The sequence below is a fragment of the Polyodon spathula genome, chromosome 7 (genome assembly GCF_017654505.1).
Source record: "Polyodon spathula isolate WHYD16114869_AA chromosome 7, ASM1765450v1, whole genome shotgun sequence".
Classification (NCBI taxonomy): Eukaryota; Metazoa; Chordata; class Actinopteri; order Acipenseriformes; family Polyodontidae; genus Polyodon; species Polyodon spathula.
In genome coordinates this window covers 18,682,554-18,696,575 of record NC_054540.1, presented here as the reverse complement: position 1 = coordinate 18,696,575, position 14,022 = coordinate 18,682,554, and the positions used below count along the sequence as shown (strand labels likewise).

General features: G+C 35.8%; 1 protein-coding gene across 1 annotated transcript in view; it reads right to left on the bottom strand.

The window, feature by feature from the left end:
- Positions 1-9,261: 9,261 nt before the first annotated feature.
- The window catches only part of LOC121319019 (potassium voltage-gated channel subfamily D member 2-like), a 103,851-nt gene continuing 99,090 nt past the window's right edge, over positions 9,262-14,022 (bottom strand). Inside the window, exons 4-5 of the mRNA XM_041256248.1 lie at positions 13,760-13,842; positions 9,262-10,143 (exon numbers count right to left, since the gene is read on the bottom strand). Coding sequence (XP_041112182.1) covers positions 9,966-10,143; positions 13,760-13,842 — 261 coding nt within the window. The 3' untranslated portion in view covers positions 9,262-9,965. The remainder of the gene's footprint in view (positions 10,144-13,759; positions 13,843-14,022) is intronic.

The window sequence follows — 14,022 nt, the reverse complement described above, 5'->3', positions numbered from 1 at the left end:
TTTTTTAACACACCAAAACCATACAGTAAAACAATAGTAATACAAAATAGTACAAAATACACACACACCACCCACCATGTAAAGAAGAATATTGCACGGGATAGTCAGGCTACCGTCATGCTGCTGAAATCAAATCCAGCTGTATTATCCAAATTAACATGCACAGAAAAAAGGTGTTGGGATACACATAAATAGCATCTTGTTTTCTGGTTAGTGGAATAGACACATTGTACTGTACAGTACTGCAAAGAGTTGATGGGTTATTTAAAGAAAGACTGTTGGCTTTTGAGCAGCAGTCAGATCTTTTTATTCTTCATAAAAACAGACTTTGAAAAAAAAAAATCTTTAAATAACTTGAACGTTTTGTGTAGGGCTGAATGTTTATAGATTGTAATGAAAATGCTTTTATTTAATAAAAGTGTAAAACCTTTTTCACAGGTACTAACATTTTGTTCAAGATGATCTGTTTTGTATATTAGTGCGTGTTTAAATGAAGGGTTACTTTTATGAAAATGGCAATGCATTTGCAACAGTATTTGATCTGATTCAACTATTGAAAGTATTAGCAATATATTTATGCGGTAACATTTTTGCAATACTACTTATTTAGGTATTCTTCCATTGATGTCTGTGTATTTGAGTTCATTTGCCAATTTCAACTGTTGAGTCTTGGTACATTTTAAAGTCTTATAACAGTGTTAGGAAAAATACACACAGCCCCACTTGAATTTGACAGAAGTTGAGTGATATTTAGTCTTGCTTCATTACTGCTCTTTGAGTGTCTAGTGTGGCCCTCAGAAGAAGTTAGCAGTGTTTAGTTGGTTAGACTGCAAATTTTACTAGATGCTTAATATGCCTTTTATAAATAATACTTAGTGGAAAATGTGATGGGAGCTGGGCAGCTTCCCAGTGTACCTGACAGATTGCATTGCATATTAAACACACTGGATCCAATTTCAAATGAAAACTTTCAATAACATCTGAAGGACATATGAAACATGGAAGACTTGCAGGGAATTACACCACGTGACAGACGGCACACACACATGTGAAGCTGATATTCATAGGAGACAACTGCATCTCGATTTAATACAAATAAAATGATTACATTACTTGGGAACAGATTATAAAGATAATATTTTTTTAAGAATTAAGTTCAGGTTAACTATATAAAGAGTATCCCTGTAGATTATGTATAATATAAAACAAGTCTGGAATGAGTGTCTGTTTACTGCATATTCATACAAAGTTGATTCTGCTTGTAAAATTAAACTTACAAGGTTCTATTTTTGTATTGGTTCTTCATTCTACATTCTGCTTTTTCAACCTGACCTGGTACTTTTCAGATATCAGTAATGTAATATACTGAGCTATTTTGAAGGTACGCATTTTGGTTTTAAGTCAAAGAACAAGAAATAAAGCCTTAATCTTGAATATTGTGTTCAGTTCTGGTCACCTCGCTATAAAAAAGATATTGCTGCTCTAGAAAGAGTGCAAAGAAGAGCGACCAGAATTATTCCGGGTTTAAAAGGCATGTCATATGCAGACAGGCCAAAATAATTGAATCTGTTCAGTCTTGAACAAAGAAGACTACGTGGCGACCTAATTCAAGCATTCAAAATTCTAAAAGGTATTGATAATGTCGACTCAAGGGGCTTTTTCGACCTGAAAAAAGAAACAAGGACCAGGGGTCACAAATGGAGATTGGACAAAGGGGCATTCAGAACAGAAAATAGGAGGCACTTTTTTACACAGAATCATGAGGGTCTGGAATCAGCTCCCCAGTAATGTTGTTGAAGCTGACACCCTAGAATCCTTCAAGAAGCTGCTTGATGAGATTCTGGGATCAATAAGCTACTAACAACCAGATGAGCAAGATGTGCCGAATGGCCTCTTCTCGTTTGTAAACTTTCTTCTTATGTTCTTAATATGTATATGATGCTGGATTATGGACCAGAAAAGTAAAAGCATCTATAAAGCCATATATATTAATATAGAGCTAAATTGTCTTACACCATTAACTATTTTAACTGATTGCTTGAACATGTTTTAATAACGTATTCATTATGTATAAAACACACCCATGGGATTCACCGCCACATGCAAAAGAAGGAAAGTCTGAAATAAAATCTTGAAAATAATTAAACTGAGTTGATGTATTTCTGAAAGGTGTTGAAGTGGCACTAAACACATTCTCAATTTTAATATGGATCCTGGCATGAATTAAAACTAGCTGTACAACATTATATTAAATTGATTAATATTCCAGTTGGAGAGTAAAGTACATTTGGAAATGAATGATAAAATGAAGCCAAATCTGTGATCAGAGTCACCTCCTAATTCTAATAAATCATATGTACGTGTTCACTGTCACAAAAGCTTTTCTAAAGCACAGCTTATTATTAACTTCCACTGGAGAAAACAAATGCTGTATATATTTAGATTTATAAGCATACAAACATGAGAAATACATTTTTTAAATGAACTTAATAATATCCCATTAATGTTTTCATTTAACTGTGAGATACTAGTTTTATGCACTATCATGTCACATTGAAGTGCGTGTCATACAATGTTCGTAACAATATTGGTTTAAGGATCCCTTATAAATGGTTAATGTACAAGTCATGTGATAATATATTTTAGTGTTGAGAGATCTAGCATTGATTCACTTTTTCAGATTCAGTGCTGCTGATTGAATTTAAATCCAATGACAGAATGACTGGACCGAATTACGCTGCATTGCTAAGCAGATGCAGAACTTGATACTAAAACGTAATTCTACAAATTCTTCTGTTAAATATGGGTTTAAACATACTTTCTTTCCCTTTATACCTGTTGTGTAAACAGAATACTTTCAAATGTGAATTTCCAGTGTTATTATTTATAATCCTAATATATTACTGTTATTAGTTTAATTAATAACTTGTTTATAGATTGTACTTAACAGATTCCTTAATTGTTACTGAACTGTCAATCATTTTGCTAAACTAAAATACTCTAGTTCATGCAACATTTTTTTTAATTGCTATTACCTTGTGTGGCAGGGTGAAAGCCCTGCAGGTGTGTGTGTGTGGGGATGGGGGGGATATTGGGTTGGCAGAGAAGGGGTTAAATTCCTCCCTGTCAGAACATGTAGGAATGTGGCTGGAGCCGTAAATTGAATAAATGATTAATGATCAGGTGCATAAAAAGGGTGCTCACAGGAATTAATGTTGGTGATAGAGGTGCAGGTGTGTGTTGCTGTGTCTGGGTTTTTGTATACACCTTTTATTTTGTTAAGTGTGTTTTTGTCTGTACTGTTTAGTAGTGTGTTCATTATTAAACATGCACAATAGCACTTAAACTGCAGCTTCTGTCTCTGGGTCTCCTTCCTGATCTCCACCAGCCTGGGCTGTGACTCTGTCCTTTCCACACCTTGTCATAGGTAAATACAAGATAACCAGCCCTTCATGCTGAGAGTAAACAGAAATTGTTGGGAGCCACTGTTGAGAGGAGATGTTTTGGAAATGCTTTTAGTTTCTGAAAAAGAGAAAGACTAAAATACGGTAGATAATACCTTTCGGTGGATATTACAAAAAAACTCCCTATCTTTGTGTAGATCAAGAAAGAACTGCAAACTGAGACAAAACTGAGTTTTATGAAAGCCTGCATGGTTCCAATTGTGCTTATCTTCGAAAGGGGCAATTTTAAATGTATTTTAGAATGAGGGGCATCAGTCATCAGATGCATTCTTCCAGAGAGATTGATGAATGTTTTTTTTTTTTTATTATTATTATTTTTTTTTAATATTGTATGTCTTTCTGCATTGGGTAGTGGATTCAGCGTTTTGATTTGTTCATTTGTTCTTTGCAGGGATCCAAAGCAATTGTATGAGTTTCAGCATGGATAAGACATATCCACGAGATAGTAAGTCACGCACATGAGATCGGTACCTCGTGGCCATGAGATCGTAACTATAAACAGATCAACAAAATATAAAGGCAAGGCACAATAATTAGATGCAAAAATGTACTTTCCTTAATTATCCGGGGGAGTTTTTGCTGAAGCGTCCAGTAACTTGTTTAGGCAGGTCGCTGGTTGTTTATCAGGAACCCCAGTATTGCCTTCCTTTCCATGAGTCTCAGATACGAATTTCCGACTAGTTTCAGACATACTTTTATTTATCCAGTTTCTAATATCCGTCAGTGTAGCTTTTACTATATATATTTATATATTTAAAATACCGGTATACATACTACTTTAACACCGCTAAATTTGAGCCGCACAAGCCACGCCCCTATTTACTGAATGTACAGCGGTTATCTATGTGGAAGGGGGGTTACTCAAGAGGGGACATTCTGGGCATTGCAATTGGAAAATACATGGATAAATATGTGAAGCATATTTCATAGCAGAACTACAAAGTAGACCAAAACGCACTAAAAAGCTAGGTTGAAACTAGTTGGGCAATGCCCACTAGGCACAGGTCCAGCACAGTTTCCACAGCTGCAGTTAGCGAGCATGGTAAATAAGTTCATGTTCAAGGTTTGTTACAGTTATTTTAATTTAAAACAATACACAAAGTTTGCTTGCTATTGAGGCTTACCTGGAAGAAAATGAAAATGAGTTGGGGTGTGTAATGGAGTTTGTTTTTTCAGTTAATTTCTGTGTTTTTTTTTTTTACGATTAGTGAACCAGATGTTTGTCTGCAATGCATGTTGGTATCTTTTTAAGTAAATAAAATGGCAGCAATTATTTACTTGTATCACTGTTGAAGCTAGTAGAACACTGGAGGAGAAGTACAGGAGAGCATTCTCTTTGTCAAGTTCTGTCTGAATTCTGGTGTCCGACCACATTGTTTTTTTTGTTTTTTTTTAATTAAGATTGTGTATACAGAGTAAGTTTCTGAATAACATCAACTGTAAAGAATATACAATAAACTATTTAAAGCTTCAAATGACAGTTTTGAAGAAGGATGAATCAGAGTGCTGGTGTAAATATTTGCATGATACTTGGAAATCTGTATTTTTCACAGCAACAATAACATTCATTACATTCCACATTGTACACACATAGTTTTTGCACTATACCCAACATAAGTACCTGTGGAAATAATGAATACAAACCTCAGAAAAAACGCATTCTGAGTGGTTCTTATTGCAAGATTTTGATCAGCCAGTGTTAAAGTGCTTTGCCTGCAGTGTTCAGGAGCTACCCATCAGTTCTAATGGGCTAGAGCATTGAACTGATAATTTTCTTAATTAGACCTTTTTACTTGTTTTCAGCTCTTAAACAGTTGTAGTTCAAGTTACTTATACAATGTTACAGCTAACTTGAAATATGCAACTGTTCAAGAGCTGAAAACAACAAAGGTCTAATTAAACAAATTATCAGTTCAATTAAGGGTCTAGTTAAGTAATTGCTCGGTTGGAATGAAAACCAGCAGACACAGGGGGTCACCAGTACCATGTTTGAGAAGCCAAGTGCCAGTGTGTCTTTCTATTTGTAAGTGCCAGCACCATCTAGTGCACAGCAGTGAAATAAAAAGGAAACTTGATCCATAGTGGCAGATCGCTAAATATCGCTGGATCCTACTGCTTTTAAGATAACTTGACTGATCTTGCTGCATAAATCTATGGAAGCTCACCAACTGAAAATCTTTGCAACTCAGACGAAAGCCCCTTATCACAGGCGTATCAAAACAAACACACTAAACAGTATTTGAGAAATTGCATTTACAAACCACACAGAATGATCACATCATAAGTGAATGGTTATATAAGGTAATCGTTATTGCATACTTCAGTAAATAATTTCACTTGTGCTTCCATTAGCATTGCGGTAACCAATATAGTTTTGTCGTATTCTGTACAAATATAGATCTTTTCACACAATTTGTCTTTGTATCTGTTGACATTTAAAAAAAAAAAAAAAAAAAAAAAAAAAAAAAAAGAATATACATCTTTTGTTAAGGTTCACAGAATTTGAAAGAAACGGGAAGATCTGATTCCTAGGTATGTAAGTCCTGCATGCAGTGCTTGATGAATATACACTGAACACAAATATAAACGCAACATCTAAAGTGTTGGTCACATGTTTCATGAGCTGAAATGAAATTTTCCATTTGCAGAAAAAGTTTATTTCTCTCAAATTTTGTGCACAGATTTGTTTACATCCCTGTTAGTGAGCATTTCTCCTTTGCCAAGATAATCCATCCACCTGACAGGCGTGGCATATCATGAAGCTGATTAAACAGCATGATCATTACACAGGTGCACCTTGTGCTGTGGACAATAAAAGGCCACTTAAAATGTGCAGTTTTGTCACACAACACAATGCCACAGGTGTCTTAAGTTTTGAGGGACCGTGCAATTGGCATGCTGACTGCAGGAATGTCCACCAGAGCTGCTGCCAGAGAATTGAACGTTCATTTCTGAACCATAAGCCTCCTCCAACGTTATTTTAGAGAATTTGACAGTACGTCAAACCAGCCTCACAACCGCAGACCATGTGTAACCACGCCAGCCCAGGACCTCCACATCCGGCTTCTTCACCAGCGGGATCGTCTGAGACCAGCCACTCGGACAGCTGATGAAACTGTGGGTTTGCACAACCGAAGAATTGCTGCACAAACTGTCAGAAACCGCCTCAGGGAAGCTCATCTACGTGCTTGTCATTCTCACCAGGGTCTTGACCTAACTGCAGTTCGTCATCGTAACTGACTTCAGTGTGCAAATGCTCACCTTCGATGGCCACTGGCACGCTGGAGAAGTGTGCTTTTCGTGGTTCAACTGTACCACGCAGATGGCAGACAGAGTGTATGGCGTCGTGTGGGCGAGCGGTTTGCTGATGTCAACGTTGTGAACAGAGTGCCCCATGGTGGTGGTGGGCTTATGGTATGGGCAGGCATAAGCTACAGACAATGAACACATTTGCATTTTATCCATGGCAATTTGAATGCACAGAGATACCGTGACGAGATCCTGAGGCCTGTTGTCGTGCCATTCATCCGCCGCCATCACCTCGTTTTCAGCATGATAATGCACGGCCCCATGTCGCAAAGATCTGTACACAATTCCTGGAAGCTGAAAATGTCCCAGTTCTTCTATGGCCTGCATAATCACCAGACATGTCACCCATTGAGCATGTTTGGGATGCTCTGGATTGACGTGTACGATAGTGTGTTCCAGTTCCCGCCAATATCCAGCAACATCGCACTGCCATTGAAGAGTGGTGGGACAACATTCCACAGGCCACAATCACCAGCCTGATCAACTCTATGCGAAGGAGATGTGTCGCGTTGCATGAGGCAAATGGTGGTCACACCAGATACTGACTGGTTTTCTGATCCACGCCCCTATCTATATTCCCAGTCATGTGAAATCCATAGATTAGGGCCTAATGAATTTATTTTAATTGACTGATTTCCTTATATGAACTGTAACTCAGTAAAATCTTTGAAATTGTTGCATGTTGCGTTTATATTTTTGTTCAGTATAGTTTCAATATGTTTTAAAAAATGAATGAAATTTTGTGTTTTTTAAACAATTTCCATTCCTATAAAACAGATTTTATTTTCATAAATAAAAAATGGATTAGCCTTTATACACAGAATTATTTTATTGTTTAATGGAGACTTCAATTTCAGCAAACAGACTTCAACAATTTAATATTTTTGCATTCAGTTAGACATTTTATCCCACGTAAGAATTTCAATGCTTCTCTTTACAGTAAAACACAATATGGAGGGATGGAAAACTCAAGCCTTAAAAAGACAGTGAATGCAAAACTTTGAAAACTGGCAGTGCAACAAAGGTACAAAACAACAGTCACAATAGATTCAGGATAGCATCAAAGCTGCAGTACGTCAAAGTGAAATATTTAAAGCATCTTATTTTTAGATGTACTGTAGGTTGAACACTGAATGCCCCTGTTGTAATGTGCAGCATTGTAATCTCTGAATAGTGTTTAGCAATAGTATATATATATATATCTATATATTATATATATATATATATATATATATATATATATATATATATAGATATTACCAGTCAAGAGTTGAAAATCTGGAACCAGGTACTCGCCATGAAGAGTACCCGAGTACCCGGATCTATTTTTATCAATTTTGGGCAGTTCCAACTGTAGCCTATATTTTCATCTTGTTATTGTTGGAGGGAAATGCAACATTTTTTTTCATTTCTTTTCATATGAAACAATATAGGAAAATCTAAGCTACACAAACATAGAGTAGCCCACTTTATAATAGAATTAACCAAGAAAGGAAAGAAACATTACAACCTGCATTCACCCTCCCCAAATAATAACAAAAAGGGCATTTGTTTTTCATCTTATTTTAAGTTATTCAGCTAACCTACTGTTATTCTAAATTGTTAAAGCAGTCTTTTGTGGTTCCCTACATTTCAGGAATTGTTAGATTTGATGCTGCGTACAGCTACATATACAGAGAAACAATCTGAAAAGCCGTACAATTCAGCAGCTTCTCAGAATGCACAAGCAACCTTAAGTTTTAGATTAAATCTACTCCCTAGTCCCAGATAATTAACTCATTATTAGGAGCAGTAAGTATATTTTACAAGAAATGATCAAATAAATGATGTTGCAGAAGAGCCTTTAATTTAAATGCTGAGCTGCATTCTAGTGTATCTGAAGGAAAGATTTTATCTTAAAACACGTTTGACCACACAGCATAATTCATTTAGGTTCAGAAACATTTTTTTTTTTAATGTGTATTTTAAATGGGCCTTTTCACAAACAATAGCACAACTCATGTTATTTGTGGTGATTTTATGAGAAGCATGATGTTTTAAACTTTATTACATATTTAAAATGTACACTTTAGACAGTATATACTTCAACACTTGAAAACATTTCATACCACAATATACAGTCCCTACTAAAAAATCTGTTAGTCCTGAATGAAGAAGCTTATATTTTACAAAGGACAAAGTCACCACTATGCTATAGATGTATTAAAACACCCAGAAAGGCCCATGAAATCTCATTTAAAAGTGGGAAGTTCATGTTTATCTATGGGCTCCGACACAACAAACGAGAAAATAAATAAAGCCTAGTTTATGTCCGTTATGATCTATGAATGATATCACCTTTGCCTTCCCATACCAAAGTCCACAGTCATATCACTCATATAATATATTACTGTGTGCATTAATATATATATAGGTATTATATCATATATATATATATATATATATATATATATATATATATATATATATAATATATATACTGTGTGTGTGTATATGTATATGTAACCAATATCACAGAATTATTTTGCCACTGATTTGCTAAACAGTGCTTTAGTGTAAAATACGGAAAAGTATGTACATTAAAGTATGCAATTAATTCAATAACCATTGCAGTAAACATCTTGAGAGCCACATATATTGGCACAAATTGGCTTCTGGACAAATCACATGTTCATGCCTATTAGGAAAGGTTTACTGTTGATTCAGAGCTGCAGATACACTGTATAGCGCATGCACTAGGGTGATGGTGTTGCATCATGTTCAATGTGTTCAGTAGGGATCCTCCCACCCCTGTATCATTTTATATAAATCTAAAGTTTTACTTGATGAGCAGAGTTGCTGCTGATATTTTCCTTCAAGTCTGTATTAAAACACACACACACACACAATTTCTAATGAATGAAGCATCAACACCTAAAGTCTCATTGTGCTCATCTGATTTCATTATCAGAATATTTGTCACCATCTCAGTTTCACCTTGGGAGGTCCAACCTCTTGGGTGTACACAAAATACAAAGTGTAAAGGGTTAAACATTTGATTCCCTCAAAAATTGTGCACACTGCCTCAACTATCACTCAGGAAAATAAAAGCTCTGAATTTCTTTCTTTCTTCTTAGCCAGACCTATCACAAAAAACTGGACCGAACCAGCACAGGTGCGTTAGAGGTCTTTTTCAGTGTCCAGAAAAATGTTTTATAATGCTGACACTTTCACTATGTTGCGCTGAGAGTAGTCCGGAGAGTCTGACGTGTTGTTCCCTTCAGGTGATGTCACAGGTGGAGTCCGGATGCTTATTATTGCTGCAGTGACATACGGATGCTCAGAGTTCTGTTGGACTGTGTCTTCCTTCTTGGCATTTAAACTGGAACGGCTGCAAGATAAAAATAAAATAATAATATATAATTACTGTTGGTAATTACTGTAGAAATGATCCAGCCAGCTCAATTATGGTCACCTGCTGCTGTCTCACGACTCTCCTAGCAACAGCCAATACAGCAAAGGATTCTGCAGACACTTTACCTTCTGGAATTTAGGAGGTGGAGACAATGGCTTCACAGTACAGCCTTCACTATCAGGAATTCTATGACAAAGCATTTATCCAATGAGAGAAAAAAAAAAAAAAAAACTCTTATGATATTGTTCTTCTAAAGCTTTCCAGCATTCAAGTTGACATCATTTTTTAAAAGCAGGTAAAATTGAAACCTCTGGTTTTCTTGTGTTGCTACAGAGACATAAACATGTACAACTGGCTACAGGTGAACACTTGTGATGAATACTGCCGAACCTGAAAGCTTATTACACTGTGGTTAGACTTGTGAGATGCATTTTCATTATTTAAAGAGACAGTAACAACATACTACCCCTCTACATACTGGGCTTTTGTATCGGCAAAATTTTCGGGTCCCAACCAAATCCCTATTAAAAATAATGGTGTGATTCACTCTACTATTGTGAGTGGTGATGTATTGAATGTGCTGTTAGAATAGGGGGATGTGTTTTTGAGAAGTAGCATGCAATGTCACTCGGGTGCACCCCTAGTTAAAGAGCTGCAATTGGGTTACATGCACTTTTGTTCTGTGTTCCAGTTATTACTTTAGTTAAACAATGCTCATTTTCAAACCTGACAATTACAAAAATACACAAATACGCACAAGAACATAAAGAGCTGAAAGTCGTTTCTGTCTAACACCAAATTTAAATCTGACTGTGCAGTCTGACATGCACACATATCCTGTGAGTATGGTACATCTGCAGTAAGACGCTTGTTTGCATAATGGAGAAAGTAACATTTCAATTAATACAATCCTCGGGTAGTACAAAGCGTACCTTTCCCTCCCAGTTTTTTCCCTTACATTTTTAAAATTAAACTCCCATCACATTTTCTTCTTGGAAAGCACATCCACCTTAGCTTTAGATTGAATCTACCCCCAAGTGGGACTGTTAACATCCTATGGTTGGCAAGATGTCGGGAAAAATTACTTCAAGACATAGGTGCCTAACCCTATGGGTCAGAAGGGGCATGTGCCACCCCCCCCCCTGAATCAACCTTTTTTTGTTTACTATTTATGTATTATACCTTGTTGCATTTGGCATTAGTTTGATTTAAAATATTTTAAATAAAATATAAAAATGGAAAAGTATTCAAAGGATGAGCCACATTTCTAAACAATCACAATAAATTCAATAACATTGGTTTGACTCAAGAACATAAGATCATTTACAAACAAGAGGAGGTCATTCGGCCCATCTTATTAGTAGCTTATTGATCCCAGAATCTCATCAAGTAGCTTCTTGAAGGATCCCAGGGTGTCAGCGTCAACAACATTACTGGGAGTTGGATCCAGACCTTCACAATTCTCTGTGTAAAAAAGTGCCTCCTATTTTCTGTTCTGAATGCCCCTTTGTCTAATCTCCATTTGTGACCCCTGGTCCTTGTTTCTTTTTTCAGGTCGAAAAAAAGGTGTGCACGTGGCTAAAGTTAGCTAACACAGTAAGAAAAAAACATGGTAAGTGAAACTGTGAACTTGCACAAACCCCATTAATAATAATAAATATAAACATATCTTTTTTTAGTTATTATTCGCAACAATATCTGAAGGAAGCAAGAGTATAAGACCGTTATTAAAAGAAAAAAGTTAGGGAAGAGAGAGTATCACACTATTATTATAAATTAAATAATGTTGGGTTTTAGAATTTAAAAAAAGGGTAATATTGCCACAGGGCCATGAACAAGTTCAAGTTCAATTTCCACAAACATCTTTTATTTTTACTTGGATTACACAGTAGTAAATATATCAAAAAGTGTCACTTCAAAATCAAGCCTGATATTATTTTAGTGAAAACGCTGGCTACAATTGTTTTTTCATTAAAAACATGTAACTTAGTTGTTCTTTGCTGATATTAATGTTCAGCTTTCATATCGAAATATGTGTACTTACTAATAATATCAACTCACATTCATGTTATAGTAAACATTTAGGTATGTTACGTCCCTGAATGACTAAAAAAAAATAGAAATAAATGCTGATTGATAAAAAGGGTGACTCAATATTTACTAATATGTACTGTAATCTCTTAGATCTGCACTGCCTGTAATATTGTCATGAATCCACTGTGTGAGGGCTGACAATTAGTGTTTCAACCAATTAGCACTAAGCATTGCAATGTGAGGGTGGGTGCTTATTGTTTCAACCTATCAGCACCAAGCATTGACCTGTTATAGCGAGCGTTTACTTTCTGAATGTCTCGTAGCAGCTGTTTTCACTGTGATAACTGAGCTCAGCAATGTCTGACAACAAAACAAGAAAAACATCTAGCATCCAACTACATTTAAAACAAAGCCAACAAGGAATATTTTAACCATTAACATATGTATGTCAATATATCGATCAATAAAAAAGCCACATTATAACATGTTGTGCATGTTATTCTTTGTGTTTGTTTAGCACTTCCCTTTAATAAGCTGCATATGTTGGGATTATAGGTGCTGTACAGCATTGTGCAGATATGCTACAGGAACCGGTTCTGCCATTTGGTGCTACTTGTGTTTCTACTTAATAAATGCTCAGTTAGTAAATATTCTATATTTTATACAGAAACAGTTGTCAAATGTTGTGGGTTTACTATTACAAAAATGTAACTTGAAAAAGATTTAACAATAAAAATGTGGCTTACCAGAGCATCTTAGCAAAAAAAAAAAAATTCCTTTGCTACACTCAACAGTTCTTCTTTACCTTTGCCCCCCAGCCCCACCACCACTATTAAACAAAGTTAGGCGCCCCCGAGATATCAATCACATTTTTGGACAGAGCAATGGTGACTACTGTAGGTACAATGGAATGGCAGGTACAATGAAATGGAAAAAATTAAAGTAAAGTAAAAACTGTAACTGATTTATAGCAGTGCTAGATCATTCAATTGTTAGACTAATAGTCAACAACTAAAGACATAAAATAGGTTTAAGCTTGCTTTTGAAAAGATTACAAATTCCTTGAATTCTTGTGCAATTAATCTACTAATAATGACCATATATATAATGTATTTATTTTAATTTTTTTACAAAGTTGAGTTCTTTATCTTTGTTACCTGAAACAGTTGGTATAATGGAATTATACAGACTGTAAGCGGAGTTCAAGAGAACTAGTAACTTTCACAATTTAGACTGACTACCTGGCATGAAGAAATTGTAATTGTAGCAACAAAGTTCAAAGTTACTGTGGGATTGTCATAACCATTGCTTAACGATATGGGTTACATATTTTGTTAGTGCAACCAGATTCAGCAGTTGTACTAGTAATTACATGTTTTAATATTATATCTTCTGAATGATGGATAATCAAATAGGGTCAGGATTAAAATATATGGGTTTAAAATAACGAGGGAATAGTCATTATCCTCACATCCAGACTGCATGAGGTCATTTAGCACTATTATAAAATAACCAATAGAGGTGATCACACAGAATGGATGTTCAGGCTGGGGCTGACCCTGTTTCTGCTGCCTCTGAATCTGCTGCTGTTCCTGTTGTTGAAGCTGCTGTTGATGATCCTGGATCATTAGGGGGTGATGGTCAGACAACTCCTGCTGAGACAACGAACAGGAAGCCTAACTTCAACCACAAGGAAACAGAAACTGTTTTGGGGCGTTGGAAGATCTCAGGCCACCTTGCCATTAAAGTCTGCTGTGTTGATTTTGTAAATATATAGTTTATTGGGAATTTGGCAAACAAGCTGACACACTGTACTATACA